We start from the raw sequence: 21,041 nt of genomic DNA on the forward strand, positions 1-21,041 counted from the left end.
TAAATATTTTGTTGTACCATAGAAGTATGTATTTTTACACCATCTGGTTTTCTGTTAGTGCTCTTCAACTCTGTTTGAATGTGTTGAATGCTGGACACAAAAGAGGAAATGCAGAGAGGTTTTTGATAAGAAATGCATAGGCTGATTTTCCTATCGAAGGTCATTAGTCAGTGTGTTTGTGTGTGTGTGTGTGTGTGCGTGCGTGCGTGCGTGTGTGTGTGATAGATGAGAGGAGAGAGACGGGAGAGGAGAGGAGAGAGAAATGGAACCTGGTTGTAACTTCCCTCTGAAAGTCCTTAGCTTATTATCTATTTTAGTTAAGTTGGGGTTGTAGATGTTTTAATATTGTGTAACTATTTTGAGAAGGCTATGACCCCACTCTTCGAGGGTGTCTCGGGGATGGGAAAGGCAAAAAAACACATTTCCAATTCAAACATAAGCACCCACCAAAGTATTATTATTATTATTACATCTGTACTGTTGTAAACGAGAGATGGAAATTGTGTGCAAACTGTAGTGTAGATTACTTTGACATGTCTTTATTCTTATCATCAGGAACAGCATATAAATGTGTTGATCAATGCATACATTTAAATGAATACCTCAAGAATGCCAAACCCTTTCCAATGGAGTCATGGGAGGTGATAGAAACCAGCATGCTAAACAAACATGAGGTTCCTGATTTGCCTGAGCATGATTTGGAAGTGAAATTATCCAGCTTGCTGTTACAGAGTTGTGAAACATACATTTTCATTTGTTGTACAATCACTGTCCTCTCCCATACCTCAGGCCACTGGACTCATTTGACAGTGAAATAAGGCCTCAGTGCCTTTGCTCTGCCTGCTGGATAACAGACACTTCTTTGTGTGAGAGCAGTGGAGGGACATACAGATAGATGTCTTTACTGTTTTAGTACAGTACATACTGTATGTGACTGTATACAACAACCACTCTAGTACTATCTGGATCTACCTCTCCATCTCATTCTCTCTCTCTCTCTATCTGTCTCTCTCTCTGTCTCTCTCTGTCTCTCTCTCTCTCTCTCTCTCTGTCTCTCTCTCTCTCTCTCTCTGTCTCTCTCTGTCTCACTCTCTCTCTCTCTCTCTGTCTAACTCTCTCTCTCTCTGACTCTGTCTTCTCCCTGTCTCTCTCTCTCTCTCCCTCTGTCTCTCTCTGTTTCTCTCACTCTGTCTCTCTCTCTCACTCACTCTCTCTGTCTCTCTCACTCTCTCTGTCTCTGTCTCTCTCACTCTCTGTCTCTCTCACTCTCTCTGTCTCTCTCTCTCTTTCTGTCTCTGTCTCTCTCTCTCCCTCTCTCTCTCTCTCTGTCCCTCTCTCTGTCTTTACAAACGAGGAAGAACATTTATTTGTAACTTCCTTAATTTAGGTTGTGGACCTCACTGACTGACTGACTCACTAAGAATAAGCATGTTATGGTAAATAACTAAAAAGTTCTGAAATAATTGTTTAATGAGGCTTAATGTTTACACACAAAAAAATCACTATTAGATTATTAATACCTTTAAGATGTCTCTCTATACTTGAGAATATACAAAATCATGGTTGTGTTTATCCACAGTTCTTGATGCATTTAAAAATACGTTCTACAAAGAGCTGAAGACACTCTCTTCAGATCACATCATTGGCAACAGTCAGCATTTCCCAAATTTCACAAGTGATAAGTCATAGACACGTGAGCATGACTAAAGAAGGACATACTCTTAAGTCAAGGTGATCAAGTCGAAGTTGCCCCACTGTCCCAAATCATAGAGGACCAAGTCTGTCTTTTATCATACAGTATGTTAATATCAACTCTATGAAAATATTGGTACAGTAGGATTGACTTTCAGGTTGAACAGTCCAGATAAATAAAGTGATTATTTACAGTCATGACATCCACCATCATGTAAATATATGGAAGAAGGCGCTCTCTTCCTGCTCCTCCTCCTCTGCAACAGCATCATCTCCGCTAGGTGTGTTCTGAGTGGTTGAACACCTGTCACCTGACCCTCTGTTTCCCAGTCAGAAGTCTTTACCCTCCTCTGGTGAGATGACCACCATCTCTCTGCTCTTAAAGTCCCAGAAGGCTGTTAGGTGGAAGGCCATGTTGGAGAACACCACACAATACTCAAAGAGGGCGAAAAAGGTGTAGCCTGTGGAGGTTAGGAAAGACCGGAGACTTTTATGAACTCTTTAACAAACAATGTCAAATTAAAATATACTTTTTGTATCATATAATGCTTAAAGGTTATGAACAGTCAAAATAATGTTTTTCATGAAAATTGCTGATATCTGAAGGAAACTAGATGAAAGTATGAAAAATGACTGTTGCTTCTTCATTGATAACGTTTGATCACAAAGTTACTGGTCCGCTCCCCCATGTAAAACACTGGGATTCATTATTCAGGGGACAAGGTGACATCACCTAAACTTTCATTATTTAAATAAGTACCGCCTTGTAACCAACATCGGAGAAGCCATGTTTGTGTTTGCAGAGAGGCGTTGTTTATATAGCTAGATAGCTACTCTACTGATGCCAACATTGTACTGTAGGGTGTGAGCAAACATAATTAAAAGTTGACCCTATTCATCTATGGCAACGATACGTATATGTTTCCCCTTTCATCTGTGTCAGCAGTTACTGGCTAGCTAGGTGTTCAGCCAGCATGGAACAAAAGGTGGGAGTGGGTCGGTCAAAACACAGACACAGTTGTCAGGTCAACACATGGGTCAGTGCTGCTGTGTTACTGGCTAGCTAGGTGTTCAGCCAGCATGGAACAAAAGGTGGGAGTGGGTCGGTCAAAACACAGACACAGTTGTCAGGTCAACACATGGGTCAGTGCTGCTGTGTTACTGGCTAGCTAGGTGTTCAGCCAGCATGGAACAAAAGGTGGGAGTGGGTCGGTCAAAACACAGACACAGTTGTCAGGTCAACACATGGGTCAGTGCTGCTGTGTTACTGGCTAGCTAGGTGTTCAGCCAGCATGGAACAAAAGGTGGGAGTGGGTCGGTCAAAACACAGACACAGTTGTCAGGTCAACACATGGGTCAGTGCTGCTGTGTTACTGGCTAGCTAGGTGTTCAGCCAGCATGGAACAAAAGGTGGGAATGGGTCGTTCTAAACACAGACACAGTTGTCAGGTCAACACATGGGTCAGTGCTGCTGTGTTACTGGCTAGCTAGGTGTTCAGCCAGCATGGAACAAAAGGTGGGAGTGGGTCGGTCAAAACACAGACACAGTTGTCAGGTCAACACATGGGTCAGTGCTGCTGTGTTACTGGCTAGCTAGGTGTTCAGCCAGCATGGAACAAAAGGTGGGAGTGGGTCGGTCAAAACACAGACACAGTTGTCAGGTCAACACATGGGTCAGTGCTGCTGTGTTACTGGCTAGCTAGGTGTTCAGCCAGCATGGAACAAAAGGTGGGAGTGGGTCGTTCTAAACACAGACACAGTTGTCAGGTCAACACATGGGTCAGTGCTGCTGTGTTACTGGCTAGCTAGGTGTTCAGCCAGCATGGAACAAAAGGTGGGAGTGGGTCGGTCAAAACACAGACACAGTTGTCAGGTCAACACATGGGTCAGTGCTGCTGTGATCTGCATCCCAAGAGCCCCGCCAAATGGTGTATATATACATATACACACATATATATATATTTATATATATACATTTATACCACCGGTCAAAAGTTTTAGAACAGCTACTCATTCAAGGGTTTTTCTTTATTTTTACAATTTTCTACATTGTAGAATAATAGTGAAGACATCAACACTATGAAATAACAAATATGGAATCATGTAGTAAGCAAAAAAGTGTTAAACAAATCCAAACAAATTATATATTTGAGATTCTTCAAATAGCCACCCTTTGCCTTGATGACAGCTTTGCACACCCTTTAAATTATTTAACTTGGGTCAAACGTTTCGGGTAGCCTTCTACAAGCTTCCCAAAATAAATTGGGTGAATTTTGGCCCCTTCCTCCTGACAGAGCTGGTGTAACTGAGTCAGGTTTGTAGGCCTCCTTGCTCGCACATGCTTTTACAGTTCTGCCCACAAATGTCCTATGGGATTGAGGTCAGGGCTTTGTGATGGCCACTCCAATACCTTGACTTGTTGTCCTTAAGCCATTTTGCCACAACTTTGGAAGTATGCTTGGGGTCATTGTCCATTTAGAGGACCCATTTGTGACCAAGCTTTAACTTCCTAACTGATGTCTTGAGATGTTGCTTCAATATATCCACATCATTTTCATCCCTCATGACGCCATCTATTTTGCGAAGTGCACCAGTCCCTCCTGCAGTAAAGCACCCCCACAACATGATGCTGCCACCCCTGTGCTTCACGGTTGGGATGGTGTTCTTCGGCTTGCAAGCCTCCCCCTTTTTCCTCCATCAGACCAGAGGACATTTCTCCAAAAAAGTACTGTCCCCATGAGCAGTTAAAACCGTAGTCTGGCTTTTTTATGGAGGTTTGGAGCAGTGGCTTCTTCCTTGCTGAGCGGCCTTTCAGGTTATGTCAATATAGGACTCGTTTAACTGTGGATATAGATACTTTTGTACCTGTTTCCTCTAGCATCAAGGTCCTTTGCTGTTGTTCTGGGATTGATTTGCACTTTTCTCACCAAAGCATGTTCACCTCTAGGAGACTGAACACGTCTCCTTCCTGAGCGGTATGACGGCTGCATGGTCCCATGGTGTTTATACTTGCGTACTACTGATTGTACAGATGAATGTGGTACCTTCAGGCATTTGGAAAATGCTCCCAAGGATGAACCAGACTTGTGGAGGTCTACATTTTTTTCTGAGGTCTTGGCTGATTTCTTTTGATTTTCTCATGTTGTCAAGCAAAGAGGCCATGAGTTTGAAGTTTGGCCTTGAAACACATCCACAGGTACACCTCCAATTGACTCAACTGATGTCAATTAGCCTATCATAAGCTTCTAAAGCCATGACATCATTTTCTGGAATTTTCCAAGCTGTTTAAAGGCACAGTCAACTTAGTGTATGTAAACTTTTGACCGAGTGAAAGTGTGATACAGTGAATTATAAGTGAAATAATCTGTCTGTAAACAACTGTTGGAAAAATTACTTGTGTCATGCACAAAGTAGATGTCCTAACCAACTTGCAAAACTGTAGAATGTTAACAAGAAATTTGTTGAGTGGCTGAAAAATGAGTTTTAAGTGTATGTAAACTTCCGACTTCCAACTGTAACAAGGATATCATTGATGCAACTTCAATGATGTTTGAGTTACTTTGTGCATCACCAAATTTCCTTTAGATGATTTTACTGCAACACTGGTCACTGCATCAAAGTTGCTTAACATCGGCGTTTCAAAGAGCTGTCAGTCAATGCGAGCTCATGAATATAATCTCCCCGCCCACTCAGCCTGTCTTTTCAAACTTCATGGTAGTTAGCCATGAGAGAAAAAGTACTTTTCAGAATGACTGCTCATGCCCTTTAACATTCTGATGCTACAATATACTTACTCCCTTGTTCACAGTACATGTTGTGTTTCCAGTAAAAGTAAGCAGCCAAGCAGCAGAAAGCGATGTTGAGGATCAAGCAGCGGATTTTCCAGTGGAAAGATTTCACGTCCTGTTTATGAAAAAAGAAAGAGCGATTTGATAGAGAAAGATTGCAATACTAAAAAATGACATTGTGTACTTAACTACTGTGTATTTGTACTATGCGAATGCAATGGCCTACTTTATAAATTGAACAATTAAAAACATTTAATTTATCTAGGTTGAGGAACACAATGAGCAGGCTTAATCAAGCCCCATCTGAGAAACTCTTGAGATGAGACATCAGTAACACATTGCAGCTGGTGTAAAAACTGTTTCAGCCACATCCTTCCACATATACTATTTATACTGCAGATCACTGGCAGCATGTGTCTCAAGCAAAAGCATGTTCTCTATTTACTGGTCCCACCCTTAAATGCCCACAATAGATTATCATGACACACGATTACAAGCCCCATATCAAATCAATATCCAAACGGCAATTGCCCATAAAAATGGTATGACAGAGTGGCAGCCTAATACTACTGCATGTCAGTGGCGGTCGGTGCCGTTCATGATCAGGGAAGATGTATTTCTATTACAGCTTATTGGACGATTGTCATTCAAATTCCATTCACCCAGCTCAATGTAACATCGACAGGTTTCGGCTACTACATGTCGGTGCACAGGTCTAGAGAAATTAGAGTAATCAAGGTGACAGACAGTGACACATTCAATTCCTCATTGGTCATTTTATCCCGTTTCGTTACGTTTGTTTCCAACAGAATCGGTGGAATGAATACACCCCTGAGCACATGCAAATACAGTTCAATTTCATAGCAGCCACATACAAACAGCATGATCACTTTGCTCATTCTATACATATATATACATAGTTACTTCTTGCAACTATCTACGCGCTCTCCTCCTCTCACCTTTTCCTTTCGTTTGGGTACTTCAGTGCATAACACATCAGCTGTCTGTGACCAGGCGAAAAAGCCAAACCTTCATATCATGCCCGCTAATTATTTTTTTTATTTTACCTTTATTTAACTAGGCAAGTCAGTTAAGAACAAATTCTTATTTTCAATGACGGCCTAGGAACAGTGGGTTAACTGCCTGTTCATGGGGCAGAACGACAGGTTTGTCGACAACCTTGTCAGATTGGGGGTTTGAACTTGCAACCTTCCGTCCAACACTTTAACCACTAGGCTACCCTGCCGCCCCTAATGTTACACACAGCCTAGATAGTTGTCAAGTCTTAGTCATCATAGATACTAGAACTTAATCGTTAGTAAACCTGCTAGAATCATGCAGTACAATGTAAAGTCCGACAGCAGTTTAGCAGTTACACAGTCGGTGGCAATAAATTAATACAAATCAAAAGCTTGCCTTGACTTGGAAGAGTTCCAGTGTTGGATAGCCATAGCCAGCTAGCTAACATAGCATTCATTTCTGTTTTTGAGTAGGCTAAGCTAACTGCATTACTAGATAAGTGAAAGAAAAACAAAATACATCCAAATCTCTCTCTCTCTCTCTCTCTTCTCCTTAATTTTGGAAGAAATTAATTTGTTCAAAATTGTTCAACTATTGTCTTTCTCTCTCTTTGAGTCGACTACTCATCACATTTTATGCACTGCAGTGCTAGCTAGCTGTAGCTTTTAGTACTAGATTCATTCGCTGGTCTTTTGATTGGGTGGACAACATGTCAGTTCATCCTGCAAGAGCTCTGATAGGTAGGAGGACGTCCTCCGGAAGTAGTCATAATTACTGTGTAAGTCTATGGAAGGGGGAGAGAATCATGAGCCTCCTAGGTTTTGTATTGAAGTCTATGTACTCAGAGGAGGACAGAAGCTAGCTGTCCTCCGGCTACACCATGGTGCTACACTACAGAGTGCTGCTGAGTCCACTGTAGACCATTGCAAAGCAGTGTGTTTAAATCAATCATTTGGTGACGTGAATATATTTAGTATAGATATCTTAAATGGATAACATGTGGATCCTCAAAAAATATATAATTAGAATCAAAAACAAATATTTTGCCGTTATCTAAACAAGTTTTTGTATGTTGAAGCTTAATATCAAAGCAAAGAGGTTTTGTGTTTGGAATTGAATTATCTACAGTATGTATTTTGTTTGAGAATTTAGATGTGAACTAGCAAGTTTTGACAGACTTGTTTTGTCTGGACAAAAAAAGAACTACTAACATGTTCCGGTGGAGAAAAAAAGTGATACACGAGTTCCAATATTTGGAAAATCGTTGCGATTGGAGGATAACTGTGAGGGTTATCAACCAGGATAAGCTCCTCTGTTCTGTTTAAGATGGCAGAAAGTCAGTCTCTTTGGCATTGACAAGGAGTGGAATGTAAGATAAAGATACTGGTACTCAGGCTAGGCAAGTACTGTATATGCCATATGCAATGAATACATTATGTGCCAATGTAAGTGTCCAAGCCAAGTTAGAGCACGGTTAATGTGTTTGTGCTTGCTACAATCTCTGCGTGTGTGCATGTGTGGTGCACATGACAGCCTACACTCCCAATGAGTTGTGTGGAGGGGTGTGTTGGTCACAGCCCCAGACTGGGTCAGGAAACAGCTGTTCCTCCAAAACAGAGGCCCAGGCACTGACAGTGTAAACACAGCCAGAGGCTTCTTCCAAGTCTGACTGATCAAACCCTCAGTAACAGCCTATACCACCGATCTGGTTGGGATCAACATGCTGCTATTTCTCCTAGAGTCCTAACACAGAATAACAGCGCTTCAAGTCCTTCAACCATATAGTGACAACTTAAAATGAGAGACTAAATAAATAAGATATAGCTATAACGATTGACATGGGTAAATACAATAGACTGGAGCACTACAGGCTCAGTCACCAGGCATCAGTGTGAGTGAAAAGAAAGGACACAGGGAGATTCTGTCTTCTCTTATACTCCTCTGTCCTCCTCTCCTCCGTGACCCGGAAACCGATAAGTGGTCGAGTGTGTCAACTCAATAATAGGTGAACAGAGAACTTTGCTTCTCTCCTCAATTGCCTCCTACAGTCGAAGATACTCATGTGTAGTGCAAAGTGTTTTCAAATCTCCCGCACCCCTTTTGAATCAGCTGTTGTATTCTCAAAGGAGACAAATGTTTTATACACAAATGACCCTTTTATCTATAAAATGTCTCACGCAACTAGCTAAAATAAGTTGTTCTACTTTAGGCATTTATTTTAGGATTCCACCCTTGTAAACGTGCTAGTGGAGAAGAAGAGTTTAATTTCATACAAGTGCATTTGTTTCCATGTTTCCTTTCCTTCACTACTCTCCTCGATTACCTTTGACAGTTTTTGAAAGGTGGCAAGGAGAGGACGGAGAAGAGGATGCGAAGAGTCAAGCTAAACCATTTGAGAATCTCGACACAGCTTTGAACTGCACTTAACAATGCTGTTTCATCAGGCTGCAGTAGTTGGCTTCTACTCTAGAGGGCTCTAGTGTCAACATTGTCGACATTGCAGACAAAGTCACCAAAAGCCCCTCTACTAACAGGAACTATACTATACTGCCTGCTTCACCAGGAAACTGCATCATACCACCAAAATAGTTAGTTCACTTCTTCATTCAGTTGATTGAACAACTAACTTCCCTTTACATTTCTGTCTTTCAGGCAATTTCAACATTTGCTGATCAAGTATAGGGCTGAAGGGAAGAAACGATGCCTTACCTCAGGAATCAGTGAGTACTTCTTTATAACCAGCCACAGCCGACAGGTTAACACCATGTGGATAACAGAACTGGCAATGAACAGGACAAAACCTTCTTTATGGACAACTATGGGACAAAGAAGGATATGAAAGTACAACTGTATTAGTCATAACACTCACTGATATAGGTTATATGGTTTATAACTAGGGTCCATAGTTTTCCTGGTCGGGTCATGTATCTGGAAAAACTCAGGGCCTTATTTATAACTGCAAGAAATGGGCAAACGAAATTCTGTCATTTGTTCAAAAACATAATTTTATATCATGCAGCATATACAGTGGGGAGAACAAGTATTTGATACACTGCCGATTTTGTTACAAAGCATGTAGAGGTCTGTCATTTTTATCATAGGTACACTTCAACTGTGAGAGAAAATCCAGAAAATCACATTGTATGATTTTTAAGTAATTCATTTGCATTTTATTGCATGACATAAGTATTTGACACATCAGAAAAGCAGAACTTAATATTTGGTACAGAAACCTTTGTTTGCAATTACAGAGATCATACGTTTCCTGTAGTTCTTGACCAGGTTTGCACACACTGCAGCAGGGATTTTGGCCCACTCCTCCATACAGACCTTCTCCAGACCCTTCAGGTTTCGGGGCTGTTGCTGGGCAGTACGGACTTTCAGCTCCCTACAAAGATTTTCTATTGGGTTCAGGTCTGGAGACTGGCTAGGCCACTCCAGGACCTTGAGATGTTTCTTACGGAGCCACTCCTTAGTTGCCCTGGCTGTGTGTTTCGGGTCGTTGTCATGCTGGAAGACCCAGCCTCGACCCATCTTCAATACTCTTACTGAGGGAAGGAGGTTGTTGGCCAAGATCTCGCGATACATGGCCCCATCCATCCTCCCCTCAATACGGTGCAGTCGTCCTGTCCCCTTTGCAGAAAAGCATCCCCAAAGAATGATGTTTCCACCTCCATGCTTCACGGTTGGGATGGTGTTCTTAGGGTTGTACTCATCCTTCTTCTTCCTCCAAACACGGCGAGTGGAGTTTAGAACAAAAAGCTCTATTTTTGTCTCATCAGACCACATGACCTTCTCCCATTCCTTCTCTGGATCATCCAGATGGTCATTGGCAAACTTCAGACGGGCCTGGACATGCGCTGGCTTGAGCAGGGGGACCTTGCGTGCGCTGCAGGATTTTAATCCATGACGGCGTAGTGTTACTAATGGTTTGCTTTGAGATTGTGGTCCCAGCTCTCTTCAGGTCATTGACCAGGTCCTGCCGTGTAGTTCTGGGCTGATCCCTCACCTTCCCCATGATCATTGATGCCCCACGAGGTGAGATCTTGCATGGAGCCCCAGACCGAGGATGATTGACCGTCATCTTGAACTTCTTCCATTTTCTAATAATTGTGCCAACAGTTGTTGCCTTCTCACCAAGCTGCTTGCCTATTGTCATGTGGCCCATCCCAGCCTTGTGCAGGTCTACACTTTATCCCTGATGTCCTTACACAGCTCCCTGGTCTTGGCCTTTGTGGAGAGGTTGGAGTCTGTTTGATTGAGTGTGTGTACAGGTGTCTTTTATACAGGTAACGAGTTCAAACAGGTGCAGTTTAATACAGGTAATGAGTGGAGAACAGGAGGGCTTCTTAAACAGGTCTGTGAGAGCCAGAATTCTTACTGGTTGGTAGGTGATCAAATACTTATGTCATGCAATAAAATGCAAATTAATTACTTAAAAATCATACAATGTGATTTTCTGGATTTTTGTTTTAGATTCCGTCTCTCACAGTTGAAGTGTACCTATGATAAAAATGACAGACCTCTACATGCTTTGTAAGTAGGAACACCTGCAAAATCAGCAGTGTATCAAATACTTGTTCTTCCCACTGTATGTAAATGTAAATGAGCAGCCTATTATGCTGTAGGGCAGGCCTTATGCCGATTTATTTCCAGCTGACTAATTGTCAAAGGTCACTCACGGTATGTCTCATTGGATGACACGTAGGTGAGCAGCAAGAGGCCAAAGTTCTCAGTGATGGCACACATGAAGTTGAGGCAGCTGAGCAGCCACTCCAGGAACCTTGTGGAGAAGCGGCCCTTATAGAAGTTAAAATAGGCCACGGCCACCAGGAACCTGGGAGCAGAGTGCAGGCCAATGCAGAAGCGCCAGATATGGCACTCTGGGCTCAGGCTTATGGAGGCACTAATGGAGGGCAGATAATTGGTAACCTAAACACCCCCCCCACCCCAAAAAAAAGACAGTCAGCCCATTTATTTGCATGCATGCTACATTCTTAATAACGGACAGGATTGATTACCTTGCAATGTGTGTCAGTGGAGTCCTGGAAATGGAACACGGAGGAGATGGAGATGCAGGTAATTAAGCCAAGCAGTGGCAGGCTGACGGTGCCCACAACACAGGACGTGAATGATAGTCTGATCAGAGGCTTGTCATGACCCAGGACATGTGGACCCTGCAGCATCCTAGACTGGGACATCAGGGCCATATTTATCACAAAATAAGCATTTTAACTGAGAATGTCCAGATATGAACAAAATAATGTATAATAATGATATAGGCTAATTCTGGATTTCATACCTACGTTTGAGAGTTTGACATGCCTCCTGCAAAATCATGCTGCTGTTTTCAGTGACATTAAGGCAGGACTATATATAAGTTTGATCAGAAACATGCATAAAAATGATCTGAATATGATCCCATACCTCCTATTTGTAGGCTACAGCTAGGTCAATTGTTTACAGATATAGCTCTTGCATAGTCAGAGAAGGAAATGGCTTTTGTTGGCTTGAATTGAACTGTCACCACAAACGCTGGTGCATCGTCGCATATAGGCTACTGACTATGTTCAGATTTATCTTGATCAGGTATTTCACAAATTTGTAATGTGGTCTCTAATTCATTAGCATCTGTTCATGTTCCCTTCAGCCCAGCACAACATGAACACTGAGCATCATCAACGCGATGCAGAATAAGCTTTTAACCTGAATCCTCTCCCAGCTGCCATTTTATAAATATCTTCAATAATGTTTGAAAATAAATGTACCAATGCAATGCGAAAAAAGTATTGAAGAGATCGTTCTAAAATGTATTGCGATAACCGGAAGAGATAGCAAGGTACTGCCTCAGTAGTGACCGGATGGGAGTAGCCTATAAAAAAACGTCGTCACATCAAGAACCAGTCATGTTACACGATGTGTCTATACTGAAAAATCATTGGTGGCTGAAGTGTCACGAGGAAGTGTAAGAAATAGAATTCATTGATAAGCCAACTTTATATCACGGGAGCTGTCCGTGGTGCTGTTCTTGCGCATCACCAAATACTGTAGCCTTATCTTTGACAGTCTGGCATTGCAAGTTGCCTCAGGAAATAACCATATACATACTTTGAGAAAATGGGGGTATTTGGAAAAGACTCAAGTCAATGTTTTTGTTGTTGAGGATGATGATTTTTGGTCAATGGATAAGTCCCACGCGTCTTATTCAAATATATAATGTGTAAATTCCAATAGTGCTCAGTACGTCATGATGAGCCTCCACCTAGCCTCTAACCCCAGTCATCTCACGCTAACAATCATCTTTGTCAAGGCACAAGAGCAGTCTACGGCTATCCATCCGGGAACGTAAACGTAATTGAAATGATCATCTGGTATATTTTTGGATATAGATATAAGTGTAACCTGTAACAGCAAAATGAAAGTACGTGGATTTCGAGCTTCGCTGAGTTTTATTTTCTGCTTGAATATTATTCCAGGTAGGCTATAGATTCTCTCTTTTGCTGAACTATGTACAGTTGAAAATGGTAAATTCCCAATGTACATATTTAGAAATGTATACGCTATGTTTAGTGTCTATATCAACACACACTTACAGTCCAGTCGCAATGATTGTTTCTCATTTTGGTTTTTCAGTCAACATCAGGCAAGTAGTGATTTAAATGGTTTCATGACTGGTTTAGAGGAGCCTCTTGACAGATAGCTTGTTGGATTTGTATTACATTAAGAGTTACTGAAGTACCTGATGTAAACTGCATTATTAATGGTCTCTTAATGATGAATCATTGTGACATCTACAGTGGTTGATTATTTCCTCTGTCCCAGTCAGATTCTGATTCGATAACCCTCACAGCTGTTTCCCAGGCAGGAGGCAGGATCTCCCTGCCAGTTGTTTAGGTATCATCTTATTCACAGTACCAGTCAAAACTCTGGACACACTGACTCATTCAAGGTGTTTTTTTGTTTGTTTTTGTTTTTTACCATTTTCTACATTGTTGAATAATAGCGAAGACATCACAACTATGAAATAACACACATGGAATCATGTAGTAACCAAAAAAGTGTTCAACAAATCAAAATATATTTCATATTTGAGATTCTTCAAAGTAGCCTTGATGACAGCTTTGCACACTCTTGGCATTCTCTCAACCAGCTTCATGAGGTAGTCACCTGGAATGCATTTCAATTAACAGGTGTGCCTTGTTAAAAGTAAATTTGTGGAATTTCTTTCCTTCTTAATGCGTTTGAGCCATTCAGTTGTGTTGTGACAAGTGGTGTCATATTTTATAGTTTTGATGTCTTTAATATTATTCTACAATGTACAATGAAAATAGTAAAAATAAAGAAAAACTCTGGAATGAGTAGGTGTGTCCAAACTGTTTACTGGTACTTTACATTAATCCTGTGGCCCTTTTCTACAGCCTCCTGAAAAGGCTTTATTGAAACAGTGAAGCAGGGTAACATCTGGATCCCCCAAATCCACTGAGACCACTGTAATCAGTTGCTTCTGGCAGTGTTCTGAACTCAATTATGTTTGTCAAGAATTTGAAATTAATTCTCTCAACAACAAAAAACAACATCATTTAATACATGGGAAAACCATATATTCTGATAACAACATAATAATACAAAGAAACAGGATCAAAGATTGGAGAGAAAATGAAACGGTAAATTCCAAGTGTGCAGAAGATTGCACAACAGTATTTTGTTGAAAACTCATCCAAATATGATTTGATCTTTCTATACAAATGGAGGGGAAAAAAATCAGCATAAAGGACTTTAGTGTGGCTGGTAGCCTAGCGTTTAGAGCATTGGGCCGATAACCAAAAGGTTGCTGATTCGAATACCCGTGCAAACAAGGTGAAAAATCTGTCGATGTACCCTTGAGCAAGGAAATGATCCCTAGTTTGCTCCAGGGGTGCCATGCTACTACGGCTGACCCTGTAAAACAACACATTTCACTGCACCTATCCAGCTTATGTGACAAAAATGCATGCATTTAACCTACAAGAACAGGGTACAGTATGTCTATTAGAGTGTATTATAAGCTATCTGTGTTTATTTTCTATGGTGGTATTATATGGCAAATGTCCCATGGATTAGGGCGTGTATCAACATATCCCTGCTTGGGGTCAACAGATGCCTCAGTTGCATCTGCTGGCTCATAATGGAAGCTTTGCTTGATCTCTTACTATAGCATCAGAAGCGTAATCTACTCCCAAATCACCCTTATGTCCTAGTGTTCTGCACCCTCTGCCATGTGTTCACATGTTCTCTGACACATTAAGACTTTTACCCTCGAACAGGTAACTGCCAAAATAAAGGAAACACACGAGTAGATGAGGGATACGAAGTACTGTATATTGTATGCAGGTGCTTCCACACAGGTGCTGTTCCTGAGTTAATTAAGCAATTAACACCCCTTCATGCTTAGGGTCATGTAAGCATGATGGGATGTGTCTCTCTGTATATATGTGTGTGTGTGTGTGTGTGTGTGTTTGTGTGTGTGTGTGTGTGTGTGTGTGTCACCAGATTTAAACCCAATTGAACACTTATGGGAAGTTCTGAAGTGGCTCATGAGAGCATTTTCCACCACCGTCAACAAAACACCAAATAACTGAAAGGTCGCTAGTTTGAATACCTGATCCAAAAAGGTGAAACATCTGTCGATGTGCCCTTGAGCAAAGCACTTAACACAAATCTGCTCCACTAGTGCTGTACAATTGTTGCTGAGCCTGAAAAACAACACATTTCACTGCACCTACGTGACAATAAAACATCAAGGTTATAAAATGCAGAAACAAAGTGGAGTCAACCCTTAAAAGAGCTATCTCTTTTCATAACCGGTCCAGTCTTCTTCCATTGATTTTCTTGTGTCTTTGGCTAGTCCTGCTAGTTCTGCTAGTCCTGCTAGTCATGCCTGGTTGGTCCTGCTAGTTCTGCTAGTACTGCTAGTCATGCCTGGTTGGTCCTGCTAGTTCTGCTAGTCCTGCTAGTCATGTCTGGTTGGTCCTGCTAGTTCTGCTAGTCCTGCTAGTCATGCTAGTTCTGCCAGTCCTGCCTGGTTTGTCCTGCTAGTCATGCCTGGTTGGTCCTGCTAGTTCTGCTAGTCCTGCTAGTCATGCCTGGTTGGTCCTGCTAGTCATGCCTGGTTGGTCCTGCTAGTTCTGCTAGTCCTGCTAGTCATGCCTGGTTGGTCCTGCTAGTCATGCCTGGTTGGTCCTGCTAGTTCTGCTAGTCCTGCTAGTCATGCCTGGTTGGTCCTGCTAGTCATGCCTGGTTGGTCCTGCTGGTAATGCCTGGTTGTTACTGCTGGTAATGCCTGGTTGGTCCTGCTAGTCATGCCTGGTTGGTCCTGCTAGTAATGCCTGGTTGGTCCTGCTGGTAATGCCTGGTTGGTCCTGCAAGTCATGCTTGGTTGGTCCTGCTAGTTATGCCTGGTTGGTCCTGCTAGTCATGCCTGGTTTGTCCTGCTAGTCATGCCTCGTTGGTCCTGCTAGTCATGCCTGGTTGGCACTGCTAGTCATGCCTAGTTGGTCCTGCTAGTCATGCCTGGTTGGTCCTGCTAGTCATGCCTGGTTGGTTCTGCTAGTCATGCCTGGTTGGTCCTGCTGGTAATGCCTGGTTGGTCCTGCTAGTCATGCCTGGTTGGTCCTGCTGGTCATGCTGGTAATGCCTGGTTGGTCCTGCTGGTAATACCTGGTTGGTCCTGCTGGTAATGCCTGGTTGGTCCTGCTAGTCATGCCTGGTTGGTCCTGCTATTCATGCCTAGTTGGTCCTGCTAGTCATGCATGGTTGGTCCTGCTAGTCATGCCTGGTTGGTCCTGCTGGTCATGCTGGTAATGCCTGGTTGGTCCTGCTGGTAATACCTGGTTGGTCCTGCTGGTAATGCCTGGTTGGTCCTGCTAGTCATGCCTGGTTGGTCCTGCTATTCATGCCTAGTTGGTCCTGCTAGTCATGCATGGTTGGTCCTGCTAGTCATGCATGGTTGGTCCTGCTGGTAATTCCTAGTTGGTCCTGCTAGTCATGCATGGTTGGTCCTGCTAGTCATGCCTGGTTGGTCCTGCTGGTAATGCCTAGTTGGTCCTGCTAGTCATGCATGGTTGGTCCTGCTAGTCATGCCTGGTTGGTCCTGCTGGTAATGCCTGGTTGGTCCTGCTATTCATGCCTAGTTGGTCCTGCTAGTCATGCATGGTTGGTCCTGCTGGTAATTCCTAGTTGGTCCTGCTAGTCATGCATGGTTGGGCCTGCTAGTCATGCCTGGTTGGTCCTGCTGGTAATGCCTAGTTGGTCCTGCTAGTCATGCATGGTTGGTCCTGCTAGTCATGCCTGGTTGGTCCTGCTGGTAATGCCTGGTTGGTCCTGCTATTCATGCCTAGTTGGTCCTGCTAGTCATGCATGGTTGGTCCTGCTAGTCATGCATGGTTGGTCCTGCTGGTAATGCCTAGTTGGTCCTGCTAGTCATGCATGGTTGGTCCTGCTAGTCATGCCTGGTTGGTCCTGCTGGTAATGCCTAGTTGGTCCTGCTGGTAATGCCTAGTTGGTCCTGCTATTCGTGCCTGGTTGGTCCTGCTATTCGTGCCTGTCTGTTCTAAAAGGTTAATACATGTGTTTCTTCTTTCTTAGAGTGTTTGATATATACATAGTTCGTCACTGTCTTCATATGAATGGACTTCAGTGTCTGTTGATCTAACACTAAACCAATGCTAGTATAATTCTTAACTGTGTGCTTTAATCAACAGCTGTACAGTACTCTCTCTCTCTCTCTCTCTCTCTCTCTCTCTCTCTCTCTCTCTCTCTCTCTCTCTCTCTCTCTCTCTCTCTCTCTCTCTCTCTCTCTCTCTCTCTCTCTCTCTGTGTCTCTGTGTCTCTCTCTGTGTCTCTCTGTCTCTCTCTGTGTCTCTGTGTCTCTCTCTCTCTCTCTCTCTCTCTCTCTCTCTCTCTCTCTCTCTCTCTCTCTCTCTCTGTCTCTCTGTCTCTCTCTGTGTCTCTGTGTCTCTCTCTCTGTATTTCAGTGCTGATAGCCATTTCATAGGCTCCATGGACACTAATGTGGTTATCCGCCATGATGGCCAGATCATATGGGACTCCCCGGTTATCACCAAGAGCTCCTGTAAGGTAGACGTATCCTTCTTCCCGTTTGATGCCCAGCAGTGCAGATTCACCTACGGCTCCTGGACCTACAACGGTAACCAGATGGACCTCCAGAATGCCATGGACCACGCCGACCTGGCTGACCTGGTAGAGAATGTGGAATGGGAGGTGAATGAATTGATCCCTTTTATTTGACCAATTTAAAATACATAGAGTTGTAACAATACACTCAATAAAAAGTCATTGATGATAAAAACACAGTACAGTTAACATATTTATTCCATTGGGAAACACGGTCTAACTTCTTATCCTTTGTTTTGAACTCTGTCCATATTTTCCCGAATGACTGAATCACTTATTGCCATTGTGGTCCTGGTTCTCAGGTGCTGGGGATGCCTGCCAAGAGGAACATAATTCTGTATGGCTGCTGTGCTGAATCTTACCCTGATGTGACCTACACTCTACAGAGGAAGGCTTCCTTCTACGTGTTCAACCTGCTCATTCCGTGTGTGATGATCTCCTTCCTGGCTCCGCTTGGCTTCTACCTGCCGGCTGACTCTGGGGAGAAGGTGTCCCTGGGCGTCACCGTCATGCTGGCTCTCACCGTGTTTCAGCTGCTGGTCTCTGAAACCATGCCTCCATCAGAGAACGTAACACTTATTGGTGAGGGCAATCAGGGGTGGACTGGGACCAGAATTCGGCTCTGAAATTTCTAACACACTGGCCCATTATTTTACTTGAGTCCCCACATCAGACTATTATCTCCCTTGAGGCCCCCATTACTACCCAGATCATAATCATTTTGCCAGAAAAAAAACAAGTGAGACAGGCCCACTAGGCTAAAAATGGACCAGCCCATCTGATATTTGCCGAAATACCAAATGGCCAGTCTGCCCCTGAGGGCATTCTTTTAGCTAGTGATGAACATGTCCGTAACACTGTAGTTGATTGAACTCCATGCACTGTCTCTGTCAAGGGGAAAACAGGATCTTTAAAATGACATCAGTACCATTCAATGATAGATAGTGATAATTATACATGTTCCTCTTTCAATGTCCCACAGGAAAGTACTACATTGCCACCATGACCATGATAACAGTCTCCATGGCCCTGACCATCTTTATCACAAACATCCACCACTGTGGCCCAGACGCCAAGCCTGTGCCCAAGTGGGCCAAGATCTTCATCCTGCAGTACATGGCCAGGGTGTGCTTTGTATATGAAGTAGGGGAGAACTGCATGTTTTTTCAGCCTGAGAAACAGGACCCGCCACCTCAACCTACCCCTCAGAGGTGCAACAACTACACCATGAACGGACAAACGGTCCAAGAGGACTTGATTCTGAAGGTGGAAAGAGGTCAAGATGGCAATTGAGGAGACAGAAGATCAGTTGATGAGTCCCACCGGCTCCATGGGGAGGAACCCCACCAACCACTACAGTGCCTGGAGAAACGGCATGTTCATGAGCATGGACTGTAGGGACTCGCCAGGGCTGGCCGCAGCCAGGAGGAGCCAGAATGGGGGAGTAGGAGAGAGTACAGGGAGAGAGGAGGTGTGTAAGACCCAGTTCACCTGTCAGCACCAGCAGCTCCTCCCAAATATTGAGTACATTGCCAACTGTTACAGAAATACGAGGGCCACAGCAAAAAGGACTGGGGAGTGGAAGAAGGTGGCGAAGGTGTTGGACTGATTCTTCATGTGGATCTTTTTCATCATGGTGTTTTCCATGAGCCTGCTCATCATGGGGAAAGCCATCTAACTTCATAACTGGGCTGTGTTCATTGGGTACGAAACAGGAGAAAACATGTTGAAGTGAAGGAAGTATTACCTGAAATGGTGTATCAAAATGTTTTCGCTCTAACACACAGACAGACACACAGACAGACACACAGACAGACAGACAGACACACAGACACACAGACAGACACACAGACAGACACACAGACAGACAGACACACAGACAGACAGACACACAGACACAATACAAAACATTAAGAACACCTGCTTTTTCCATGACATAGACTGACCAGGTGAATCCAGAGGAAAGCTATGATCCCTTATTGATGTCACTTGTTAAATTAACTTCAATCAGTGTAGATGAAGTGGAGGAGACAGGTTAAAGAAGGATGTTTAAGTCTTGAGACAATGGAGACAAGGATTGTGTATGTGTGCTATTCAGAGGGTCAATGGGCAAGACCAAAAGATTTAAGTGACTTTGAATGGGGTATGGTAGTAGGTTCCAGGCACAACGGTTTGTGTCAAGAACTGCAACGCTGCTGGAATTTTCACAATCAACAGTTTCCCGTGTGAATCAAAAATGGTCCACCACCCAAATGACATACAGCCAACTTGACACAACTGTGGAAAGCATTGGAGTCAACATGGGCCAGCATCCCTGTGGAACACCCGACACCTTGTAGAGTCCATGCCCGACAAATTCAGGCCGTTCTGAGGGCAGCGGGGGGGGGGGGGGGGGGTATACTCAGTGTACAGTGTAACTTTTTTTAAATTGAAGAGTGACAGAAGTTACATGATAACATGATGAAATAATTGACTTTTCTTAAGGCTGATATAAGAGTTAGTTTGATAGTTGTTCAGATAAAGAAGTTTCACCATTAGACAACTCTGCAAATTCCAAAGCAAAGAATTGTTTGGAATCAGTTGATAATGAAATAGGACACTGCTTATGTTCAATTAAGTCAAGATTCACTATTAGAAAATAAACCTTAATGTCAAGCAACAGTGTCCTTGTACGAAAACTCATATTTCTTACTTGTTTTAGGAGAAACAAGCCTGAAACCTTGATCAAAGACTACTGACACCAGGTGGAAGCCATGGGAATTGCATCCTGGGAGGTAGATATCATTATTTCCTTATACTTTCCATTGTAAGAGCATGGGCTCTCTTTTTTTTCTGTTGGTTTATCTTTGGATTTTCTCCTACCATATACACTGCTAAAAAAATAAAGGGAACACTAAAATAACACATCCTAGATCTGAATGAATGAAATATTCTTATTAAATACTTTTTTCTTTACATAGTTGAATGTGCTGACAATAAAATCACACAAAAATGATCAATGGAAATCAAATTTATCAACCCATGGAGGTCTGGATTTGGAGTCACACTCAAAATTAAAGTGGAAAACCACACTACCAGCTGATCCAACTTTGATATAATGTCCTTAAAACAAGTCAAAATGAGGCTCAGTAGTGTGTGTGGCCTCCACGTGCCTGTATGACCTCCCTACAACGCCTGGGCATGCTTCTGATGAGGTGGCGGATGGTCTCCTGGGGGATCTCCTCCCAGACCTGGACTAAAGCATCCGCCAACTCCTGGACAGTCTGTGGTGCAACGTGGCGTTGGTGGATGGAGCGAGACATGATGTCCCAGGTATGCTCAATTGGATTCAGGTCTGGGGAACGGGCGGGCCAGTCCATAGCATCAATG

The 21,041-nt window shown here is 43.1% G+C and overlaps 2 protein-coding genes and 1 pseudogene across 3 annotated transcripts; 2 read left to right on the plus strand and 1 right to left on the minus strand.

Moving 5' to 3' along the window:
* Positions 1–516: 516 nt before the first annotated feature.
* On the minus strand, positions 517–12,374 carry LOC110503169 (acyltransferase PGAP2). 2 transcript variants are annotated; one of them, XM_021581522.3, is made up of 6 exons: positions 11,928–12,374; positions 11,522–11,692; positions 11,183–11,432; positions 9,210–9,316; positions 5,487–5,595; positions 517–2,153 (listed from the first exon to the last, which is right to left on the minus strand). In XM_021581522.3, the coding sequence occupies exons 2-6, from the start codon at positions 11,684–11,686 to the stop codon at positions 2,023–2,025; spliced, it is 762 nt and encodes a 253-aa protein (XP_021437197.1). In that variant the 5' UTR covers positions 11,687–11,692; positions 11,928–12,374; the 3' UTR covers positions 517–2,022. The 2 variants fall into 2 exon arrangements, with proteins under 2 accessions (XP_021437197.1, XP_090075010.1); XM_090218884.1 differs by lacking the exon at positions 11,928–12,374 and having other exon boundaries at positions 11,522–11,710.
* A 4,865-nt stretch (positions 12,375–17,239) lies between these two features.
* Positions 17,240–20,333, plus strand: LOC110503170 (neuronal acetylcholine receptor subunit alpha-10). Its single transcript, XM_090218885.1, has 2 exons — positions 17,240–17,759; positions 17,975–20,333. Exons 1-2 carry the CDS (start codon positions 17,538–17,540, stop codon positions 18,296–18,298), a joined length of 546 nt encoding a protein of 181 aa, XP_090075011.1. The 5' UTR covers positions 17,240–17,537; the 3' UTR covers positions 18,299–20,333.
* On the plus strand, positions 18,630–19,350 carry LOC149972422 (neuronal acetylcholine receptor subunit alpha-9-I-like; annotated as a pseudogene).
* Positions 20,334–21,041: the final 708 nt, after the last annotated feature.

The sequence above is a fragment of the Oncorhynchus mykiss genome, chromosome 24 (genome assembly GCF_057628025.1).
Source record: "Oncorhynchus mykiss isolate SJ-2025 chromosome 24, ASM5762802v1, whole genome shotgun sequence".
Taxonomy (NCBI): Eukaryota; Metazoa; Chordata; class Actinopteri; order Salmoniformes; family Salmonidae; genus Oncorhynchus; species Oncorhynchus mykiss.